This window comes from Chaetura pelagica, unplaced genomic scaffold, assembly GCF_000747805.2.
Source record: "Chaetura pelagica isolate M959 unplaced genomic scaffold, ChaPel_1.0 scaffold53, whole genome shotgun sequence".
NCBI lineage: Eukaryota > Metazoa > Chordata > Aves > Apodiformes > Apodidae > Chaetura > Chaetura pelagica.
This window is the reverse complement of record NW_009952880.1, coordinates 4,222,902-4,248,153: the sequence shown is the minus strand read 5'-3', so window position 1 is coordinate 4,248,153 and position 25,252 is coordinate 4,222,902. Positions and strand designations below refer to the sequence as shown.

Here is a 25,252-nt window from a genome sequence, read left to right as displayed (position 1 = left end):
TGTAAATATGTCATGCAAATTGTCTGTGACATCCTGACCCCACAGTGTTTGGTTCTTTCATCTCCTGAAGAGCTTTGATCCAGTGCTGGACTGTGAGGAAGTCTGCACTGCCTCCAAGGCGGGAAGCCATTCTGACCCACGCAGGCTGGACAGACAACCTGAAGGCCTTAACCTTGTCTCTGTCGGGCAAAGAAAAGTCCTTAGTGGAAACATGCTGGTTTCTATTGTTCTTAGCATAATCACCAGTGCTATTATTGTTAACTGAAAGACACCCCCCTTCCCAAAAAAGAAAAATTATCTATTTAGACACAGCAACATTTTGCCTCCTTGGGTCATGCCGCTCCGTGGGCATCACTATTTCTCTTACAAAAATGTCAATTAAGAGGTTTTGTTTTTTTCTTCTCAGGACTCTATTTCTTCCATCACTTCCATCACAATCGTCCGAGGGCCAGTCAGAATGAGGTTGCTCACTGTCCTGTAATCCACATGGAGAACATTGAGGCCATTGACAGACACCACAAACTGGCAAACCTGAGGAGAAAGGAGAGCAGAAAAAATGTTATGGATTAGGTTTTTTTTGTGAGGTTATTTACACAGATGTACTATCAACTTCTGGGCATGCCAAAATTCCAGAGCTCTTCATTCCATCTCATTCAGCACTCCTAAGAAAAGCAAAATTCTTAGAATTAATCTAGCAAGTTGATTTTATATAAATGTTTTTGAAATACCACTGCAACTTTCAAACCTGTGGAAGTTTGAAGTTCTACATCTAATCATTTTTCTTTTAACAATGATATTATTCTCATAACACTGATATTTTCTTATATCAACGGTGCTTTGCAAACAATATGGGACTAGACAGTCCTTAGTTTGTCTCAAACTTCTTCATAGAAAATGTTTTAGACAGTTCATGGTAGTCACAGTAAAAATATGCATCATATTCCCCAGCTCAGAGCATGATTGGGATGATGACTTGACTAGATTCAGTGCCAGAACCTCCACCGATACAACATGAACCCCAAGGATCCAAATTCTAGGAAATAATATAACGGAAGATGAAGTCATTACTAGGGCAGATAAAAATGCCAGTTTCAGAGATATTCCAACACAGATATAGTTATTTTTTATGTGAACAGGTTTTTTTTCTCCAGCAAGTGTGGCTCATTAATAAATTTCAAACATGCTTTTTTTTTTTTTTTTTTTTTTTTTTTTTTTTTTTTTTTAAGCCAAAACAAATTCAAATGCCAAAAGTCTTCTATCATTAGAGGCCTTTTTCTGTCCAAAAATTCTTGATAGAAATATTCTGACCAACTTCACTGCATAATCTAAAAGAATTAGGGAAAATCAGAGAAAAAGCCACATAAACATTGTGAAGAACTTACAAGGAAAAGAAAGATAACAATACTGATTCCTCAAACCACTATGCCTTCTCTGTATCTAATCAGAATAGTACAATATTTGATAAAAAGGCCAAAATCATGTAGTGACTAGTTCTGTGTTATTAATGATAAAAATATGGAGCTTAAAGCAACAATAATATCATCCTGATGTTGCAGTGAAAACAACACCCTCACCAGAAGTCTATCTTACTCAAAAGTGATCTTGAGCCTGTAATCTATGAAGCAAGTATCACTAGAAATGTACATTCCTTATTTTATTTTTTTTTACTTTTCCTATTTAGGCAGAAACACAGCACAGCAATGTATGTAGGAGAGGTGGGAAACAGCTCTGGTGTCTTCCATGGCTAGCTCTAAACCAGATTTTCTTACAAACCAAGTCATTTAACTTTCGTACATCAGCTACTTTCCCTCTGGAGTAAAACATGCAATGAGACCCAATTTGTATTTGTGAAGCATGGTCCATTTAAGGAAAATTACAGAGGAAGAAAAGCCAATATAAAAACGTAGCATTTCATCAAAAATGCCACCGATCATTTTAATCTCTGCTCCTCAGAGCCTCTGCACAAGAGGAGCGGCACCAGCACCCTCTGAAGGGAGGGCAGGCCTCTCTCTTGCACCTTCAAACTCAGAACTCCTCTACACAGCTGAAGATCCTGGAAGTCAGACTTACTGGTAGCCTAAAAAGTCATCAAAGAATGGCATCAGTACCACCACGTAGTCAACTTCTGTGGTGGTATGGATGGATCTTTCCTATATGTTCATTTTAGCTGTATTTTAGCTGCAAGTAGCATCAGGAAACAGTTCAGTCTTTTCATGCAAACAAAGTCTCCTGAATTGAAAGGATTTTGGTTGGAAAGGTAACTCATCACTCTCAATTAGTATTTAAGAGGCATGTCTGTTTGGTATAGAACGCAGATTTTAGCAGGTCTCTCAATTCCCAGCAGTATTTCCTAACACTTTCTATGGCTTTCCAAGATTGTATCAAGTTCTAGTTACAACTCTGGCTCCAGAATAATATTTGGGTTGATTTAAAACAGACCTGCACAAATAACATTGTGTCTTCTGGCTTAATGCAATTTTTGGAAGTTGAATGGCTGATGTTTCTTTTACTGCTGGTCTCAGACTTCTCAAATTACTGAAATCCCAATGCATGGGATTTGTGTTTGGCCAGGGACAGGCATGCAAACGTGTGATGGTTAAATCTGCAGGCTCAATCATGTCGGGGGTACTTGGGGGCCTCCTTAGGAACATCCCTGGCAGAGGAACAGACTTTTCAGACCAACCATCCACCAGTGCCAGAGCTGCAACTATGTAAATGTGGACTGTACAAGTACTGCAGTAGTGAACAACAACCTTGGTGCCAAAAAGTTAATTTCTTAGGCAAAAGACAAGAGTTGACACGTCTGTGTTCTCAATGTATTTGTTTTAATGTGTGCTCTTGGCAGTGTTATTAATCAGCAATGCATATGGGCTAAGAACAGTCCCCTTCATGCCATTCTTTGCACTGGATCCAAACTGCTTATTAATTTCACTACTTCCACTTGGTAGGATTAGATGCAAGAAGTCCACCCAAGCCAGAAGAAAGGAGAAATGTAGAGGAGAATACGAGGCACAGAAGAGAGTACTGCTGTCCTAAAATTGCATTAAAAGACCTGTGAGGAACAGGAGATGATAATAAAATGTCAGTGTCGCTGGAGGAAGAGAGCTCTGTCCATGGCAGAATCCCAAGGGTTGATCCCCTGCAGATTCCAGATTCAGCTCCCTCAGGTATAAAGAAATGTGGAGCCATTTGCTGTGTCCTTCAGTCCCAAAGAGGGGAGAGAGGTTTGCACAGTGCTGAGCACTCTGGTATGCTGAGTGCCCTCAACTCATCCAGTTTCCTTCTCCTCACGTTTTTCCATGCAGCAAGGGGAAAGGAAAAGCAGCACTGCTTGGTGCATTTTGGCCATCATCAACCCTGCCCCCAAAAACCCCACATTCTGACTTGCTCCCTTGGTGGAGTTACAAAAGCAAGTGAATACCCACAAATCAGCCCTGACTGAAAATATCAACCCATATATTATTATCTCAGGAATTTTCTTAAGGAGATTGGTTTACAAAATCATGATGATTTAATGTTACATTTATAAAAACACGTTTCAAAAAGCTGTAAGTGCTCAGCTCATAGCTACAGCTGTTAAGGGCTTTGTAACTATAAACATGTAAAATTTCTCTGCTGGTTTCCACACATCAGTAACTATAATAGATAATAAACTAAAGTTAAAAGAGCCTCAAAGAGCCTTTTATTGCTCATTTCCTCATAGCTCTCCAAGGAGCCTGACAGGAGATAAGCATCCATTTTTATCGCTTAGACTTCAAGAAATGACAAAGCCCAGAAAAAATTCCAACCATTTTGTTGGTCAGTATGTGGTGATCTAAAAACCACAGAAACAATAACAGTAAAATAAAGGAGCACCAAAGTGAAAAGACTCTGTTAATTAAATTGTTTTAATGCTACAGTAATAAACATTTATTGTTATGTATTTCGATTTCTCACTCTTACATACAGCAGCCCACTGAAGTAGGGACAGCAGAAAAGGCATCTCTGTCCTTCTCTGGGTTTTCACTGACACGTACAGAAGGATTAAGTAAATCCAGGTGTTTGAAGGAAAAGAAAAATTCAACTTCAGTTGTACATTTGAACAGAAAGGATCTGGGAACTTATCACTTAAAGAAGTTTGCAAAGATTTGTTGTGCCATTTATCATGGCTGGAGTTGATGAAACAGTTTGATTTGGTGATACTAAAGGTCTTTTCCAACCAAAATGATTCTATGATTCTATCATTAAAATGAAAATGGCGAGGATTTATAATTTGTTACCGTAACGTTTAATGGCCCAAATCTGCACTGTGCTGTACTTGGAGCTGTACAGCCCTTCCTCCCCCTCACTAGTTACCGCTCCTCACAGCAAGCTTTGGCTGCCCGCCCTTCCTTGGTCTTGCCAAGCTGCCCTGGAGATGTACATCCACACCCCCTCATTTTCCTGCTAGGAGAATTTCCTGCTGGCCAAAGCAAAGCTCCCTGGAGGGGCTGCCTGCCCTGGGGCCGGGCAGCTGAGCCAGCACTGATCGGGAGCTGCAGTGAGGATGACTGCGGGGTGCTCCCCAGGGATGGGAGCTGCAGTGAGGATGACTGCAGGGTGCTCCCCAGGGATGGGAGATGCAGTGAGGATGACTGCAGGGTGCTCCCCAGGGATGGGAGCTGCAGTGAAGATGACTGCATGGTGCTCCCCCAGGGATGTCAGAGCCCGGCTGCACACGTTGGGGCAGAGTTGCACAGCTACCTTAAAGCCAGTTATTGAATAAAAACATTTCCCACCTGTCACTAATTCTTATTTAGTGTTCTGTCTCTGGATGACAATATTTCTGAATGTTGCAGGAATATTATGTAGAAGAGGCAGTTAGCCTAGATCCTTCGATATTCAGATGCTGTTTGCACTCTAGGCTTTAGTCACTCACCCTTGTGGAGCCAGGCTTTGATAGCTGAGCTTCTCTCAATGTAGTTTGTTTTTTTTAAGTCACAAAAAAAACCTGAAAATAATTCCTTTCTTTTTCTAGGCATACTTTTTAGCAGGGTGCTGTGAAAAATCATGAAGAGCTGGAAATTCCCACCATAGAATTTGGTTTAAGTGACGACTGAACAGTTCTTCAGGACAGCCCTAAAAACCAATTAATTTTACAGATGCAGTGAGCACAACAGTTCATCACTGATCATGAAGTGAGTAACAGCCACACAGAGTCAACAGATAATGTATCTCAAAACAGTAGGGTAAGAGCATGGTTACACAGTCACTTTAATTTGACATGAATTTTGAAAAAAACCCTGAGATGAAGAGGAACACAAATGCCTGCACCAGCATCCAGGGAATGCATGGCTGGGGTGGCTGGGGAGCTCCTCTCCTCCAAAGGAGCAAGTGTGTGCCCCGTTCAGTGGCTTCAGTGGGTTCACAATGGATTTACTATTTCCATTTCACTGACTGGATCAGTGTCCAGGATAAGTGTTGGGTTATTTTACTGACTTTTCTTTAAGAGAGTAATCAATGTTAGCAAACACAACATTGGCTTGAAATTCTTGAATACAAAGCTACGCTATGCAATGACACATTAAAGATAGTGGTGAAGCCAAGCTTTTTTCAGTGATGTCCAGTGATAGGACAAGGGGCAATGGGTGCCAACTGGAACACAGGAGGTTCCACATAAACATCAGAAAAAGTTTATTTACTGTGAGAGTGACAGAGCACTGGAACAGGCTGCCCAGAGAGGCTGTGGAGTCTCCTTCGCTGGAGACATTCAAAACCTGCCTGGACACGTTCCTGTGTGATGTGCTCTGGGTGACCCTGCTCTGGCAGGGGGGGTGGACTGAATGATCTTTTGAGGTTCCTTCCAACCCCTAGGATTCTGTGATTCTGTGAAAATAGTGTTTTTCAGCAGCGCTGATCTATCTGGTTGTTGATGGGACCATTCAGGGTCTAAGACTGCAATGCACAAAGTCTCTACCAGCACACTTGAGTTTTTTCCTCCACCACCAAGGGCAACCAAACAACAAGAATTCCACAGGCTGCTTGACACTGATAGCTGCTCTGGCATCAGGTGCTAACAGTGTGAAGAGATGTTGAAAACATTGCCACCAAGTCATTTTCATTGAAGGTGCAAATATTACTGTTTATGTGGCAAGTACATGAAAGAAAATCTTAAAAAAACACAGGAAAGAAAGTAAAATGCAGCCTTGCAATCATCTTTTGCTTTGGAGCAGACAGGATTTCACCCCTGGACTCTGCACAGATCTGAACCAGATTTCCAGCAGCTGGTAGCTCAAACCAGGGCCACGTCCTGTTGCAGAGCAGATCCCTTTGAAACCAAGGTACTTCAAAGGTTATTAGCACATATCACAGAAACAAGAAGTTCCTGGGAAAGCTGTGTGTGAATCTGGGCTGGCTCAGTCATCCAGCATGAGACAGACTGGATTTAACCCTCTGTTCATAATATGTATATACAACAAACTACATGTGGTTATCCGATAATTTAGGACACTCTCCCTCAACTATCATTTCTTCTTACCATCTGATGTGATGCCAAAGTCACACAGATACTTTCAACTTCAAGAAAAGCCATTGAAAAAATGAGTCGAAAAATGTATTATTTTCTCTTTGCTCTTTTCTGTTTAAACCTTATTAGCATCAAAAAGAAATTATGAATTCAGGCAAATGCAGGAGTTATATTCAACCCTGAAAGTTCTTCAGCAATTTTCTCAGAGCTAAAGTAAAAGATTCTAAGTGTAACTTCTTTCAGAACTTTCTAAAGAAATGTACATTTTGACAATTTTACAGAATAAAATTGATACCAGGACTAACAATATAACTATTTCAAAAGAAATAGTCCTGTGTTAGTGGTTTTGCATCTCTTCTTGCTAATGAAAATAAAAATTAAATACATTAAAGGAATAGTCTGCTTACATTTCTGTTCTAGTATCACTACTCTCAATAACTATAAATAAATGCTCTTTTTCATGTCCTACTAATCCTGCAGGGACAAGGATCAGCTGGCCAGTTTGAGTAGCTCAAGCTTATAATTGTTTCAGTATGTTAGTCTGAAAATCACTGTCATATTCCAGAGGAAAGGTTCTTCATGTGTGGTTAGCAAAAGCATTGATTTTCTATATGTAACCTGCATGACAGACCTCATTTCTAGTAAATGTCAGGCCATGCTATCAGTAATTACCCTTCCTTACAGGCACCCATGCAAACTGAGGCTGAAGAATTAACATTTTGCAATTGTCAGTGACCTGGAGATAGATGTCTTAAGCAGAATACCCAAGAACTCAAGCTTTAATAGATAGCTTTTAAAACTCTGGGCCAGTTCTAAGACAGAAATCTTTCTGGGTGATTTTCTGTGGTATGGCCACAGCTCTCACCTCTGAAGGTTACTGAATTGCTGAAACTGAGAAGGAAGAAGCAAACAAAAATTATAAATATAATTTTTTTTCCAATTGCCTGTTTAAAAAGGCAATATATCTGCTTTGGCTTTTCTTGTCTTGCTGACAGATTTCAGTAAAATTTGGAGAAGGCTTGAGTGCTACAGGAATGTAACATCTGAAACTCAGTATTCCAGCCCTTTAGCAAGGAGGAAGGGGACACGAAAGCTTCCAACATTTCAAAGGAAGAGTTGTGCTTTCAGTGTGATTCCCCCTCCTTCACATTCCCCTTGCTCCCCTGGGGGTGCTGGGAACTGCTGCTCCAATCCCGCCTCCTGAGCACCACCAAGGTCTCAAGCAAACAGATGGAAATCAAGGCATCATTTTTAAATAACAATTTTAATATGAAATACAAAGGAGCTGGGAAATGAGTGAAAGTAAACACTCCCATCTAAGACCCTTACTTTGTCATGGAGGAACAAAACCTGCCAGTTTCTATTTTTTATTGAAGTTACCATTTTAGAAGAAGCTATTTACAACCATGCAGGTTTCCCCTGCTGGTGGTTAGATTTCTTAAATAAAACTCCTGAGCTAATTAGCACATCATCATCTTCAACCTCACACAGGATGCCACAGTTTGTAAACAAAACACTTAGTGACAACACCAGACAATGAGGTTTCCCTCTCCTTAGGGATTAAAGAACTAATGTTACCTGTAAACAGAACATGGGGGGGAAAAAAGTTTGTGTATTAAAAGCTGGAGCTGTAATCTGATTTGGGACCCCACAGCTCTTTCTGCCAGCAAAAAGGGACAGCCTTGGTCTGCCTTGCCAAGGATTCTGTGGGTTCTGATATTAAACCTCTTCCAAAGGGGAGGAGGGATTGTAGCAGGACTTGGTGCCTGCGCTCCCTGACCCTTTGTGCTGGCTCCAGGAGCAAAGTGCCAACGCCAGGCACCGCTCCCTTTTGATCTTGTGCCAGCAAAAACAAATAAATGAAAGGTTTTTTCTCCAGGCAAAATAAGTTCCCTGATGTGCCTGGCATGGTTGGAGGAAGGAGGCAATAGATACATATCTGACTGGAGGCAAAGGGAGAGAGGGAGATGAAATGGAGGTGAAGATAGGATCAAGCTTTTGTGAAATAGCTCACACTCAGATCAGTAAACTGCAGCTTAAGTTTTCAGATAACTTAAGTTTTCAGTCCCAGTGAAATCAATGGCAAGATGGATGTTAAGGTGGAAGGAACAAGTGCAGAGAAATCTGAGGCAGGAGAGAAATGGTGGAGGAGAGACAGCATAGGGCTCAGCTTCTTCTTTTACACCCTTACACACCCACCCTGCATTTATGCTGATACAGGGGCTCTTCTATTTTAACAGGTAACCCATAGCCATAAAACAGGAATCCCCGTGCTCAGCAAAGAGCCCAGGCCACAAAGATGCTGAATGTGCTGCTACAGAAGAGCCCAGGACACAAGACTAACCTTCTAAATAAAAAAAAACAAAACAACACAGGCAGCACAGAAATATTTGCTTCCACTCTGCTAAGCTTTACTGGACTGAAGGAAAGACATGAAAATCAGAGGTCCTAAAATTATGTTTCCAGTTAGATATTATATATTTTTTATTTTTATTTTTTTTTAAATCCATGCAATCTTGCTAAGATTGGTAAATCAAAGCTGGAGCCTAACAATTCCAAACCTTCTGTATGTCACTGAAAGGTTAAAAATCACACAATGTCCTTTTCTGCATAACTGAGGTTACTGGATGAAACAGAATAAATTGCAGCTGTGTGTTCAGCTCTGTAAATATCTCCAGCAAATGTGCAATTGGCTGTAGGGTGGGTGGTGGGGGAGTAGGCAAGTATCCAGGTCTTGCATAAACACAGGATTTTCCCTCTAGAGGGACCCGTTTCTTGTTCCATCTTTCCACCAGTGTTAAGCTGGCCCACTGTCCCACCAGCGGGCTAGAAACTGGGTACCAGCAGAGCCTGCTGCAATGCTCAGCATCTCCATTTACAGAATTACAAATGTAATCATGTAATTCTGGCTCTCCATCTTGGTTTGTGGCTGCAGTCTAGCACAGTTGGTTTGCTTCCACATGGCTTCATGACATATTTTCACTGCATAGATTCATTACATACTTTTTTTTTTAAAAAGTAGCTGAATTTTTTATAGTAACCCACAGTGGAGAAGAGGAGGCTGAGGGGAGACCTCATTGCCCTCTACATCCAGAAAGGAAGTTGTGGTGAGGTGGGTGTTGGCCTCTTCTCCCTAGTGACTAGCGATAGGACAAGAGGAAATAGGGTCAAGTTGTGCCAGGGGAGGTTCAGGCTGGATATTAGAAAAACTTTATTCACAGAAAGAGTGGTGAGGCATTGGAACAGGCTGCCCAGGGAGGTGATGGAGGCACCATCCCAGGTGATGTTCAAAAAAGGGGTAGACACAGTGTTTCATAAGATGGTTTAGTGGTTAGGGGTTGTAGGGTGGATGTAGTTGAAGTTTTTTTCCAACCTGTATGATTCTATGATTCTATACTCATTGGTCTGTAAAAGGAAAAAAACCTACCACAAAAAAAACAACAATGTAATATAAAACCTACATAATATAAAAAGTAAGTACCTCTAATAAAATATTGTAACAAATAAGTCATATTATATCCAATTAATTCTTAGGTTCTCAAAGGGCCTCCTCACTGATTCTCTCCCTCCATCCCTCCCCACCCCACTGACAGGAATCAATGGGTATTTCAGTCTTTTTTTTTTTTTTTTTTTTCACTAGGAATAGAATGAAACCATTGCTGTGCAAACTCCACAAATAGAGTGGACAAATGAGAGGGGGAAAAGAACTGACCTAATAGCCCATGAGAACAACTCTTGTTTTGGGGTGGGTGGCTTTCAGTCTGCACGCAAACCTTGGCTCTGCAGGGGCAGTTTCCCCAAGGGACTGGCTGAGTGGTCAGACAAACACTGACACAGCAAACAGGAATTACCCCTGTAGGTAAATGAAAACTGTCTGTAGATACCTGAAGGGTAACAGCAGTAAGGACCTAATACCCTGAAAGGCAAACCTTCCATAAATAGGGAATAGGGAAATATAGGTCAATGCTTCTCATGGTCCTAATTGGGAATTGGTGTGTAAAATGAATGACTGAATGAGTCCCAGCAAGAAATACCCACAGGTAAAACTAAGCTGGATTGGGCCAGATCAGGAAAACAAACCAGTGGCTGCTTGCTTAACTTTGTAAGTGTTGTTATTGTACACTGCAATTTGATACCTACCACTGAACAGCTCTGAAAATGTTAACTAACTAGAATGGCTGAAGGTGGCTCTGGATGAAATAGTGCATCAGAAACAGAAGAACACAAAGACTTAGTTTAGAAATTATATCATTTTATGCTTGGGTTGTACCTTTTAGTGTTTCTTGGAGTTTTTTTGGTATATCTATACATAAATTAGAGTTGATAAAAGAAAGCCACCCATAATGAAAAAAAACCCTAAAGCTATTTATCAGTTCACTTAGAAAGTCAAATATAATTAGGCTAAACCAAATAAATATAGTTCATTTAGGGCCCATTTTAGTTAAAAGCAGTCCCCAAACAAGATCTATGCAGGGCACCCTCAGCACCCTCTGCTATCAAGACTTGCACGGAGCAGCAATGGTCTGTGCCATTTGAGACAAACAGCTGCTCTCTGTTTGCACAGACAAAAGTACAATTGTTTTCCCATGTGTTTGACTGGCTAAACAGAGCCTTAGCTTTAATGCAACGTGTTTCCCAAATCATTCGTTTATATCATGAAAAGAAGCCAGCTTGTGTCTTGAGCAGCAACAAGAGAAGACTTGAAGAGTGGGGAAGGGTCTGTAAAACAGGCAGCAGCCCAAAGTGCCTGGGGCAGGAGCTGCGATAGCCAAAATCCTGTGAACCCAACAGCACCTGAGGATCCCTTCAAGGCTTGAAGTGAAATGGATATTGCAACTAAACCTAATAATACAAAAGGCTTTTCATCCTCAATCGATAGCAAAAGCAGTTCAAAACTCCAGCAATTTGCTGTACTGGCCTCTAATTTAACGTCTTTTTTTGTAGACACTTAGGATACTCTTTTTAAAGATTTCAGTCACTCTGCAGGTAACTTTTTCAGAGGACAATCCTCTCTTAGAAGAGGCTGGACAGCCTAAGACTGACCTGTAATAGCTTAAGAAAGCTTGAGGAATAGCAACATCCCAGCTGTTCTGGCTGGCACTAGATCTTCCTGCTCAATGGGCTATAGACCATGCTGGAATTTGGAAGCTGTGTCAAAACACAAGCACAGCCCTGTTTCACAGGGCAGCTGAAACCAAGACTGCTTTTGCTCCCTCTGAATGCCTGCAGCTGTAAGACTTCAGAAACAATCAAGAAAGCACTTTCATAAATGCAGCATGATCAGATATCTGGTCTGGTTTATGGCTGGGGTTTTCTGCCATAAAAAACAACTTACTCAAAAAGGAATTTTTAAAACTACTTTTTATTAAAATAATATGATTAAATTTAAAAAATCTACTGACCTCCAGTTACAAAACTGCAGACAACTTTTAATATTTTTTTTTTCTGAATTGTATTTGCTATTGATGAGAAGGAACCAATGTACTGATACAAGTAAAGTAGCTCCCTTGTTGCCCAACAGCTTTTTAGGTGACCAACCTACAAACAAGTACAATTCTAATGTCAACTACACTGTTTTAAATGCAGAAGAGTGAGCTCTTAGGTATTATGAAACTTTCTGTATTTGCATAAGGTTTCAGTTGTTGTAAAGAAAAAAAAAAAGAGCAGTTTTATTGCCCAGTAAAACTCCCAGTCTGCTAAAAGTGTCTTTAGAAAAATTCACACAGAGTTATTGGAAATCTAATACTGTTCCACAGGCCAAAATTCAGGTCTGGGAGAAGCAAGTAAAACCTTGCTAAAGCTGTGTACTGTAAGTTTAGGGGGGGTGGGGGAAATGAAATTCACTGTTAAAGGTGAAATTTAAACTTAAATGATAAACCCACTACTTCTATATTCTAGATAGGAATTCCCACTGCCTTAATTCCTTCCTGTATAGTGAATAACATGGATCCTTTTGTTCAAAAATAGGACTGAAAATCATATGACTTTATGAAAGTCATAAAGACTGAAAATCTTTTGTAGTGCAGTTTTCACTGTACATCCTGCTGGAGTGACACATGAGCACTGCACTGCCCATCTGCAGAAGAGTATGTCTTTCCCTTATGCTTCACAGGGAGGTGACTTTTCTCACACAGAATTTTTATTTCTTTACCAGGTAACAGTCCCTGATAGCCACAGCAAGCACCTCATCTCTAGTCCAGTAGCTGATTTTATGTCCACCAACACAGAAGAACAGAAACCCATGGTCCACTGAACCAAGTGCATCTACTTGGTGGTGACTGTGCTCAGAGACATCTGCATGGGGTGGAGGTCAAGTAACCATCCAAAACAACTGCATAAGAAGTACTGGGGCCTCAGGAGAGATGTCTTCAAAACAAATCGATCCTTAACTCTGTGGGGAAAAAGGCAAGGAAAACCAGGGAAATGAGCAAAAAAATGGAGATCCACGAAGAAATAGGAATGTAGGATGAAATTCTCATGTCTGAAAACCAAGGGAGCTTTGTCATGGATTCAAAAGATCCAGAATGCCATGCTTAAAAGTCTGGTGATTTATTAGTGGGAAACAGTGTGAAACAGAGGAGAATTTTGGTAAGAGACTAGAATATAGTAGCATTGGAAGTAGAAAACCTCTACTGATCCTCATAACAGTTACAACCTTGGCAGGGACGGCAGGTATGTTGCAAAGAAACAATTTGAAGTCCATGCAAACACAAAGTCCTCGCCAGGAGGAGGAGGATGGCTTAGCAAGGGCACAATTGTGCAAACTGAGTTCTGAAACTCAGTGGAGACGGTGCAGGTGCAGCACTGCTGCAAGGGGATTGTACAGCCTGTAAATTTGGATCTCTGTGTTGCTCTGAGACTGGGAAACCTAGACTTTATGTTGGGAACCACAGCTCCAGAAACCACAAGGGAACTTTAGCAAACTTGGGGCTTTATTAATTTGTACTGGTCCAAAAACGGATCTAAAAAAAAATGTTTTTATTATGTCCAATTTGTTGGTTTTCTCCATCTGTCTAATCCCACTATCTATGCATTCTGGAAGGAAAATGGTCAGCATAGTTGCACAGAGTGGTTGTGACAGGGTAAAGAAAATAATCCAAATCCAAACTGTGTCTTCCATGTGGCCACCACAGGGCAGGTTCCTCCAGCAGACCAGTGGCACGTTGTCTCTAAGACAATCTCCTGCCATTCAGAGAGGTCCAACACTGATAGGGCTTCCACCACAGAAGAGGAACAAAACAGAAGGAGTAGCTGGCACAGCCAAGGGGTAGAAGAGAGACCGATTCATAGATCATCCAATGCTGCACTGGGATTCCCAATGCCAAAGGGAAATGGGGACTGCTGAGAAAAAATCTCACGATTTCCATTAACCTAGAGACACTGTGCTAATGAAAGGATGATCAAGGCCATAAGGACTCTGTTGTTGCACTAGCAGTATTCTGTAATGAAAGCAAAGGAGAGATTTGCCAAACCTTTCCTCCTTTTGGCAAGCAGACACAAGTTCTGGCAGTGACACACAATGCAGCTCCCCAAATAATGTTTTCCTTCAGTAAAAGAAGTCCCCAGTTTGGCGAGAGGGCTGAATTCACAAAACTCTCAGACAAGAGGAGATGGGTACAATGCAGCCTGCTGCCCAGTACTTATAGAACTATGTTACTGTCACAATTTTGACGTCAATAATCCCATTATATTTAAGAGAACCAGAGGCTTAGGGTAGGTCCAACCTATTGAAAAGTGGTAACAGCACTCACTCTAAAAAATTTGGGAACTACCCACTAATTAAACACAGCCACTGGAAACAGAAACTTTGGGACAGTTCCAGAGACATCACTACAGCTCACCAGCAAACTCCTTGAGCAAATTAGACCACAGAACAAAAAGAAAAGGCAGACAGAGGGCAGGAACACCCAGGCACAGATTCATACATTGATCGGTAAAGTACAGGGACCGCTACACGTGCTGTTAAACAGTTGTCAGGGACAACCAACCGCTAATCCATTTATCATGTCACTGGCAGAGTTGAGTATTTTCACATTCACAAATATTTAAACTCTTCCAACTTCTGTTGAATCATCATGCTACTGACTAACACAGCTGCCTTGTTGAAGTTTTCTTTAAAGTCCTTAGGCAAGATTTCTACTAAATATTAAATGGATAAAATACAGCATCCAAAATGTTGACCATTATGTTCTTACTATGCTCTTAACACATCCTAATGTGACAACTGCTCTTCTTGAGCATGACTGACAAAATGTTCAAGGCTAATGGCCACCTGCATTGTCTCCAGTCTCTGTGATGGACAGTAACATATTAAAACTGAGGTTCTGGTTACAACTGCACAAAGTGAAAGATGGAGCTACAACTTATTTCAATTTTCTCTGATTTCGCAAAATCAGAGTTGGTAAATTTTATGGTAAAGTATCAAATCTGATTTCTTAATATTAGATTTCTCTAAGGTCATAGGTCCTTGAATAGAGCTTCCACATCTCTAGCAGGAAGAATGGACCTTTATGTTACTGTTTATAATTCTATACTATCATAAAATGAGGCACTCACAGAGACAAGCTTGAAACTTTATACATGCATCTGCACTCAAGCTCTACAGCAGTGGCATTCATCTCAGGCAGTGCTATGTGCATTTAGTTCTGCTGCTTTGCTATTTATGGACAAGCTATGAAAGTAGTTTGTCAGCAACTTTCCTTGAGTGTTCACATTACCAAATACATTCATTCTGAATTCACTTTAATGTAATTATCAAATTCAGCAGCAAGCTCATCACACAGCTAAAGGAAAATACCAACCTGCTTCAGTGTTTTCAGGCTGTAATCGAAAACAGATGGCAACTCCTGTCATTTATTCAGTTCTACAATCAGCAACATGTTAGTATAAGATAAGAATTCTAAGACTGAATTGTATCTGCTTCAACACCACCATATGCTAGTGCACAGTATAAATATTTATCCAAACCTACTTCATCTTCTCATTTACAGCTCAGTCACATGAGACAGTCAAAGTACCCTTTGGATATCTTCAATTAGCACTGAAGCATCTCCCCACTGCTTTAAAGAGTTCGTGTCCCAGCACCAAACGCTGACGGATCTTCCCTGTCCTAAGCTTCATGGGGAGGGTTAAATGTGAATGTTCATTGTGCCTTATTTATATCACTTCAGCTCTGGCTAGGCTGCCTTTAGCTTCTCTCCTTTTCCCACTGGACACTGGCCACAGCCATAAACGGGAATCTTTTTTCCTCAGGGAGTTTTTCTTTTTAATTTTTTTTTTTTTTTAATCTTGCTTGTCAAGCACTTAAGCAATCATCAGTTTTGAGGTCAGATTGGCAAGGATCACAGAGTGTGTTTTGCTTTTCTCTGCAGCATGGGTTTCAACCTCCCAAACATTTCACAGTTCAGATTTCTTACTGTTGCAGGAATTTAACGCATTGGTGATTCCACTGACTCCACATGCATTTGGGTTGCTTTATTCCCTACTTGGCACCTTATACCGCATAGCTTTTAGTTCTTTGTGTTATAAAGCTGTAATACATTAAGACTATGGCAGTATATGGATTCAGTGGACTAATCAGATAGTTCTTATGCTCCTGTGATAGCAGAGAGACTGGGCTTGATGACTTTGATGGATCTGACAGCAACCTGCTCCATGAAACTGTGACTTCTCAGTTACACTTGAGATTTGGCTCTTATTCTCCTAATGAAATGATTTGAGAACCTGGACCTGAAATAATCACTTGTGAATGCAGAAGATGAGGGCACAGGCAGAAAATTTATGAGGCTGACCTCCTCTCTGTGCCAGCTTTTAAAGATCAGAAGGAGAGCAGAGCCATGCTGAAATGGTCCTGGCTTACCTTAATCCCCAAGCAGAGCTCAAATCAGAAAGGACTGGTAACAGTGACCACATGTGGTCTTCCAAATTCCCTGCTAATAACTGAAAGAAGAACTGAAATAAAGAAGCTTGAGTGGCCATTGGCAATTTTTATGATACAAAGACCTTAGGTGTAACAGCTATAAGTACTAAATTGCTCACAATCAGTTTAAGGAATCAGATATTCTTTTGCACTTCTCAAAGCTTAGATCTGGGCACTGATTTCTCCAGCCAAAGGGGAGAACAGATAATCAACAAATTGGATGGTCAATTTGTCTCTGTCACAAACCTCACACTAAGCCAGGTCTACTCGTTTCATCACACTGTTGCAGTGAGGTCACACTAACTAACAATGAGTGCTCCATAATTTAAATGACCAGTTTGAAGTCAAGTTGTGTAGCTTTTCAAAGAATGTTTCTACTTTAAAAACAGAATGTAACTTACAGGATAAAACTCTGAAAAAAAGGGGGGAAGAGCTTTCCTGCCAACAACTCTCAATATTTAGCAGTATCATCCACAGAGACCTGAATTTTGTAGCCAGTCAATACTGAATATTATGCAACCTGTGAACTTCAAGATCCTGCTGTTCCTGTCTTCCACTGCTGACGACAGCAGACAGCAAAACAGAGCTGCAAATTCCTCAGAAGTACAGCTCACACTGCTGGCTCTTTTCAGAGCTCCGCGTCGCCTCCAGCTCCCCCTTGTTAATGGACTTACTGCAACCGTGCTCTTGGCAAGGCTGTCAGAGCCAACTGCACTTCAACTAACCAAGTCTAAAAATGTTTTAAATAAAGCTCATTGACAAGATACTTACTTATTTATTTGCTCAGCTTCATATTTGAAACCTCAGACTGTCAGTGGTAATTTTATTTACCGGCCCCAGAAGAGGTATCAAGACCTATAGGCAAAAAAGTCACACCTTCTCACACCTCTTCAGCAGACCATGCTAGTAGGGACTTTTTCATAATTAAGCTGTCTGAAAATGCCCTCAGAAGAGGATGTCTCATATCATGAGACAGCATGTGCTGCCACTCAGAGGGGCACATGTATACAGTTCCCAACACTGGAAGGACATGGAGCTGCTGGAGTAAGTCCAGAGAAGGGCCACAAAGATGATCAAAGGGCTGGAGCACCTCTCCTACAAAGACAGGCTGAGAGAGTTAGGGCTGTTCAGTCTGGAAAGGAGAAGGCTCCCAGTAGACCTTATAGTGGCCTTCCAGTACCTGAAGGGGCTACAGGAAAGCTGGGGAGGAACTTTTTACAGGACATGTAGTGAGAAGATGAGGGGTAATGGTTTCAAACTGGAAAAGGGCAGATTTAGATTAGATATTAGGAATAAATTCTTTATTGTAAGGGTAGTGAGACACTGAAACAGGTTGCCCAGAGAGCTTATGGAAGCCCCATCCCTGAAATTGTTCAAGGCCAGGTTGGATGGGGCTTTGAGCAACCTGGTCTAGTGGTAGTTGTCCCTCCTTGCCCGTGCAGGGGTGCTTGGAACTAGATTATTTCTAAGGTCCTCTTCCAAGACAAACCATTCTGTGATTCTGTTAAGAGGGACCCATGTATCCCAGCTCAGCACTGTGTCCACCATACAGCTGCAGTGTGTGGTCAAAGCTCCATCAAGTTCATTGAGATTTCAACTGAGACTACCAATTCACAGCTGTGTGGAACAGGTCAGGAACCCAGCCAAGGTCAGACTGAAAGCAAGACACCACAAAATCCTTCAGGTAGGTTGAGCCTGAAATATTTACTGCTTTAAATAATACACAGTGGAGTAATAAGTCCACAAAGTTAGGTCCTACAATGAGATTGTAGGCAGCAGTCTTCTCTCAACAATTTGTCCAGCATAATGCAAATACAGGAATGCATTGTTCTCCAAGAGAAATAAATGCAAAATTACAAGCTTTACAAATAAAGACACTTCCAAAAATGATTACACTGGATACGTCTCCTCAGGAGTAAAAATCCTGCTGCTACTGCCAAGAACTTTTCTACAAAGTGCAATGCCAAGTCTTGGCTCTTCTTCAAATTCTTGCCCTTTTCATTATAGCCAACTTTCCTTGTTAGTGCTCCTTTGGAGTAGTGCTCAGAGCAACACTGACAGACAAAAGCCTCTTGCACCAGCCCACCAGAAGTTAACAGGCCCAATAGTCTATTTTCAAAGTGCTCCTTCTTCAGCTTTCACACAGAGGAAGGTTTATTTCCAAGGAGCTGTCATGTAAAGCCTGTCATATGATTCCTTTGAATTTGCCAGATTGAAGAGTTCTGTAAACAGATGGATTAAGTGACATAGATTTGTAAAAATTTCAAGTACTGCACTTTAATTTGCATACCTATTGTCATGGGAACACCTCATCAAACCCTCCTATCTTCAAAGAAAATTGGCATTGCTACGCCAGAGGCTAAAGGTGTTCAGCATTTCTGAAACAGGAGCACCAATTTTGGTACCTAAATAGTGACTCATCTAATACAGGTCCATAATGTTTTATGTGCAATTCTGCTCTGAAAAGCAATTTTATACAAAGATAGCACCTTTGCAAATAATCAGATCTGCCCTTTCTGCAAATTCAAGGCAATATATACTATGTTTTGGTGTCTAAAATAGTGTTTCCTCCCCTCAGGACAGTGGACTATTTTACGTTTTTATGTCTTGAGTGGTTCAGATAAATCTCTGTCACCCCAACTACACGAGCACATGTAGGACACGAATGGAAGACATGAGGACATAACTCAACAGATAAAACCAGTTTCAGAGGTGAAATATGAAAGAATCCAGCTTAACTGAAACATCTTTGTGTGCAGTCACAGGGCTGCCAGCATGAAATAAAAAATACAAACAAACCAAAGGCCCACTATACTCAGCTCTAAGCTGCCGAGTGTGGAAGTGAAATCTCTAAGATTATACATTTCACACCCCAGTGTTATTTTTATAAGTCAGGTTTCAGAATAGATCTACTTGATTGTTAACTGCTGTATTCAGAGAGTAGAAGATGCTGTAAAGCACTAAACTCCCAAGTTCAGAATCTAGAACATGCACATTAATAAATTCATTATTTTAAAAGCTAAGTCCTTTAAATTTTAGGCAGGATTACTATTTGAAAATTATGCCCTCCATGTAAAAATTGTAAATGTGTTTTATATTTAGTTATTGTATAAAACATATAAAAAATTCCAGCTCCCTCAGGAATCAAGCCGTTTGCCAGCAGGATGTGTCAGATTCTGCCTGCACCAACAGGCTCTGCAGCTGCTGCTCCCCCTCCCAGGGGTTTTCCTGCCCATACTCAGAAAAAGTCAATGTTTTAAAAACAGTATGTTTTTGGAGGTTTCATTTAAATTTAAAAAAACAACACCAACAAAACCAGCAGCTGGAGAGAAGAAATCCTTGCAGTGCATTTGCTAAGGAAGGTGTCGTGGCAGGTCTGGCTTTGTACTATGGGCAGGATGCACATCCCTGGAGCTGCCTCCAGCTTGGTGGGTGTGAATACAGGGGTGGGGTGAGTGTGATGGCAAAGGGAGATTAATTAAAAGGCAGAACAAAGTCCATGGCAAACTGGGCTGCATGTGGCATACATTTGAAATCTTCATTTGTGTTGTTACCATACAATAAAACATGACAGAAACTGATAATTTAATTTTTGAGTCTGGCCTAGCCTGGAGGAAGTGTAGCAGCCAGTTTCTTTTTCTTGCTTTTATCTTTACTTGGTATAATGCTTTGCTTTTCTTTTTCCCACTGTATAGGACAATGATTAATTCATGGATATATGCAGGACATGATCCAAACTCACAGGTAAGTCAATGGGCTCTGCATTAGCAGTACAAAAGCCTTGACATGGAGTTTGTATTTATTTATTCTTAAATCATGTATGAAGCTATTTCAACTCTTGATGACATATGAAGGTATCATACACTCTTCTTTCCAAATGTCTTGAATCTTAACTGCTTTATAGTGAACAATGGCTTATCCTAGCTTCACTTTCAATAGGTGTGTCTGGCTTTGTCTCTTCCTATATAGACCAGAAGGTGTAAGTCCAGAAGCTGCATACCAGCAGCCACATAAATTGCAACGTAAAGAGAGAAGATATAATTATGCAGAGCTGGAAAAAGGTGAAAATAACAAAGAAACCCCAGAAAAACAAAACACCACCACCAAAACCAGCCAACCAGTAAAAAAAAAAACCCACCACCACCAAAAAAAACACAATTAAACCAAACCAAAACCAAACCAAACAAACCCCAAGGAACAATTAAAAAAAAACAAAACTAAAACCCACCAATCAACAAAAAAACCTCAGCAACAATAAAAGAAAGGCAAAAGATCTAGAAAATAACTTAGAAAGGATAAACAAGTTTCAAGTGGAAAAGGGACTTGAAGAATCTCAACAAGAAACAAAACAGGAGGGGAGTGAAAGGCAGCAGAACTCACCATGCTCAAACAGCTGCAATTGAGACAAAGATACTCGGCCCTTGAAACAAAAGTACCTCTCCCTTCCCAAGAACAGGCAGCCCAAGACCTTCACTGAGCAGCACCAAATATCCCCTCCCCGGTAAATATCCCCGTTTTGAAGACCCACCTTCATCCCAGCCGCGGCTGCCGGCCCGCTGGGGTCCACGGCCTGGATGTGGCAGGGTTTGCTGCCCCGCACCACGAAGCCCCAGCCCACCGCGTCACCCACAATCTGGGAAGAGAAAAGAGGGATGTGGTCACCTTGGGGAAGCTCAGTGAAACTCAGGGGGGTAACATCTAAACGTTTCAAGACATAACTTCAACACGTCTATACTTCCAACACGTAGTTCAGGATGGTGTGTATGGGCTGCTGTATCACTCATGGGAAAGGCTCATTGCAAATTATTTTTCTTGTTTTTAATGGACTATTTTTGTTGAAGTGGGAGGCTGTGAAAAGCAATTCTTCCCATGACTAGGTTAAAAAATATCTTTACAAAAAGGCTTCCTGTAACAGAGACTATGCATCAAAATTTCTGTCCCATCACAGTGTAGAAAGACCTAAGTAGAAACCTTCAGTTTGGGTAGGTAATCCACTCCTGCAGTGCAGGTATCACCATGAGCACAAAGTCTAGATGGGTTGGTAGAATACAAATGCTACTGGCTCAATGTAATTTTACACTCCATTGAAGTCAGCAGTACTATATTGGCATAAAGACAGGATAAACAAGTGCAGAAAAAGACCTGAAATGTGTGGAAGTACTGATAATGGAGTTTGGCATTTTAAAGTACAAACCTTAGCAAATGCAAATAAGCTCTAATTATCCCATCAGAGAAAGTCTGTTTGGATTACCTTTTCCATATAACATGCAGATAATAAAGAAAAATACTGGAGACATACCGTAAAAGTTTTTCTTACATATGGTGCTCCAGGCATCAAGAGCTCATCAGCAGTCACGGATCTCTTTAGTACTGTGGAGGTACATGAATGAATATTCAATATAAGCACTCCTCTAGAGTTTTTCCTAACAAATAAGATAAAGTGTTGGGACACAACATCGTTTTGGTCTCACTTCCCATACACTCCTTCAGTTATTGCAGACTTGCTTGATAGTAAAAGCCAAGAAAAAGACAGCAGAATAAATCTGACGACAAATTATGAGATCTTTAGGAAACTGGGGCATTTAGCCAAGAGAATTTTTTGTCTGCAATCAAGATCCACTACACACTATCAAAAATATCAGAAGTGGCTATTCCTGTGTCCACTGTTGAAATAAATGACCAGCCTACCTGGCATAGAGTAGCTTTTCTTACTGGCTCACTCTTTGCATGTTGGGTCTCTCTGCTACTTCATCTGAGTCAGGTTTGAACCACAGGATTAAGTCATAAGAAAAGTCTGCTTGATTCAGGAATTATTCCAACAAAGACATTTCTGCAACTGTAGGCACAGGCATCTAACTCAATTATATCCAGGGACAGCCTAGGTAATCTATAGCTGGCTGGGATTTTCAATGGAATACCAGTGAGTTTCTACAGGTGATTCCCCCTTTCTTTGCCACACAATGGGATAATTTTCCCCTGACCAAACTAAATGTATAGTTATGCCAAACCATTCTGCATGCCAGCTTTTATCTGCCTATAAATGCTTCACAAGATGGAGGACAATGGAAGATATATGTCATTCACCATATTCACCTTCTTCAGCTCTAAAACCACCGCTGCTTTTCTTTTAGTGATAATTAATTTTGATGGTGTCTGCCTTTTCAGTCACAGGTGGAAGATGACATTCCCCACAGATGGTGTTCAAAGACATTAATGAGTTTCTCAATGACATTCATAGGAACAGGGAGAACTCTAGCATACAAACCAGAACATATTTTTTTTTTACTTTCCCATGGATTTTGACAAACTGTCATTTAGCCAGAGTGACACTTTGCAGAGGATGCTTGGTCAACATAAAATACCTGAATGATTATGCACATTCACCAAGTCAGAATAATGTAAATCATCCATGCTGGACTCCCTTGCATGCCTCCCTTCTTTATACCTCCAGACATTTTTTTTTAATTTGCTGATTGTTTTTCCACATGACTGGTTAAGTCACGACCTGGGTTTTGTAAGTGTTTGCCTGCAAGAGAACTCCTCTGACAATAAATATACTTCTGCCTTGTGTTTATTAGCATGCAGTTCAGCAGCATGCTCTGGGTCTGGATAGCAGGAAGCAATTTGTGAAAAAAATCACTTTATAGTTCAGCAGAGGATTAAGAATTTTTCTGTAACTTTTACATCTGACAGCCTTATGCTAACCTAAGTGAGTTGATGTGTGGATCTGTACTTGCACAATGGGAGAAATTACCCTACATCACTGGTAATTGTATAATTCTAAAAGATAAGTCTGTTTATAAGCCCATTGTTGTTTTATTTCAAATACAAGTCTGCTTAAACTATGTCCTCAGGAAGAAGTTATTTTTAAAAATAAAGAATTTATGCAAGTGCAACTTAGGCCTATATTTTTTCTTCCAGTGTTGTGTAATCAGCTGCCTTAAAATAAACTTATTCGCACTACTCATGGGTTGACACTTCATACATAATCAGAATCATAAATGAATGGAATAGTCAGCATACTTCAGATAACACACATCATTATGGACAGAACATGAATGCTGCTTTCTCTGTCCCATAAAATTTTCCACAATGTAATTTTTGATGTACTGGGTCCAAAGGCTCACCATACAAAATCTATCAGAGCATTCCTGGAAAGTATACCTGAGAAACATTCTGCCAAAGTATGGTTGTGTGGCTATCTTCACACAGGGGCAAGCACACTGTGTATAGGGTTAAACATATTACAAGGTGCTGCTCAATGCCCAACAGCAATGTACTCCAAGTATGCAAGGACCAGCAGCACTGAGAGCATTCCCTCAAGCTAGAGAGAATGTCTGGTGTAGGGGGTTATGGCTTCTGCACTCATATTGAGTTCTTCAAACTACTTAAGTTTAGAGCTTCACACTGAATTCCTCGCAGACCCTAAGGAGAGGGAAAGAAATATACTAAAAGAGCATATTTACTATATATACTAAAATAGTGTATATATAGAGAGAGGTGATTGTCCCCCTGTACTTAGCACTGGTGAGGCCACACCTGGAGTATTGGGTCCAGTTTTGGGCACCTCAATTCAAGAGAGATATTGAGGTGCTGGAGTGAGGACAGAGGAGGGCAATGAAGCTGGTGAAGGGCCTAGAGAATCAATCTTATGAAGAACACTTGAAGGAGCTGGGAATGTTTAGTTTGAGGAAGAGGAGGCTGAGGGGAGACCTCATTAGTCTCTACAACTACCTGAAAGGTCATTGGAGAGAGGTTGGTGCTGGTCTCTTCTCACAGGTAATTAGCGACAGAACAAGAGGGAATGGCTTCAAGCTGCAACAGGGGAGGTTTAGATTGGACATTAGGAACAAAATTTTTCACAGAAAGAGTGGTTAGACACTGGAATAGGCTGCCCAGGGATGTGGTTGAGTCACCATCTCTAGATGTGTTTAAGGGTCATTTGGATGTGGTGTTGGTGGATATGGTTTAGGGGACAACTTTGTAGAGTAGGGATGATGGTTGGACTCGATGATCCCAAGGGTCTTTTCCAACCTGAATAGTTCTATGATTCTAAAAGGAGAAAGACAGAATTAAAATATCCTCAAACTATGCCTTTCTTTCTGATGGCCACTCTGCAGAGAAGAAATGAAATGCACACTAGCGCGCTCATCTCCAAAGTAAATTGTCAATGTGTTGAACAGGATACATGTAGAGCTTGAGGAACTGTCTAGTAATCACCTCAAATCACGTCAATCCCTTCTACAGCAAAGCTCCCCACACTGTCGGTAGAGACCCAGTAAATTTGAAATAAGGAGCAGAAAGGGCAGCAGGGACTCTGCTTTGAAATTCAGGGCTGTTTCTGAGATTGAAAAAAAGGCTGAAACAATATCTATCCTGGTCTCTTTTCCCCTTCCCAGATGAAGGGGAAGAAACAATTCTAAGTGAACTGTGGAAGAATGGGTGTGTTTAACCTTCCAGTGTGGGATAGGAAATCCTTTCAAAAGGAAAATAAGCTTCAAAACTACTTTTACCTTCCTAAACAGGCCAGTAAGACCTAAACAAACAAAAATGTTGGAATGGTCCCTGACAGACTGAAACAATGCTGCCTCTTTTATAGAGGCTGCTGTTTTCTCAGTTGTGTTATTTCACAGCAACTGAGGCAGCCACTGGATAGTTAAACTCTCCTCTGACTTGCACCAAAGGAATGTCTCTAGGAGGAGATTTGAATCGGATCAGAACTTGGCAATGAAGAGGCAAATCTGGGACTCTGACTGTATGTCCTCCTAAGAGATAAACTGCAGCTCAAATCACAATGATAGGCTTGAAGCAGAGATTATTTGAGGCAGATGTCTGGCTTGTGTTCAGCA

At 40.9% G+C, this 25,252-nt stretch overlaps 1 protein-coding gene across 1 annotated transcript in view; it reads right to left on the bottom strand.

Moving 5' to 3' along the window:
• Nucleotides 1-402: 402 nt before the first annotated feature.
• The window catches only part of DEPTOR (DEP domain containing MTOR-interacting protein), a 50,239-nt gene continuing 25,389 nt past the window's right edge, over nt 403-25,252 (bottom strand). Inside the window, exons 7-9 of the mRNA XM_009995373.1 lie at nt 21,703-21,773; nt 20,932-21,036; nt 403-531 (exon numbers count right to left, since the gene is read on the bottom strand). Coding sequence (XP_009993675.1) covers nt 403-531; nt 20,932-21,036; nt 21,703-21,773 — 305 coding nt within the window. The remainder of the gene's footprint in view (nt 532-20,931; nt 21,037-21,702; nt 21,774-25,252) is intronic.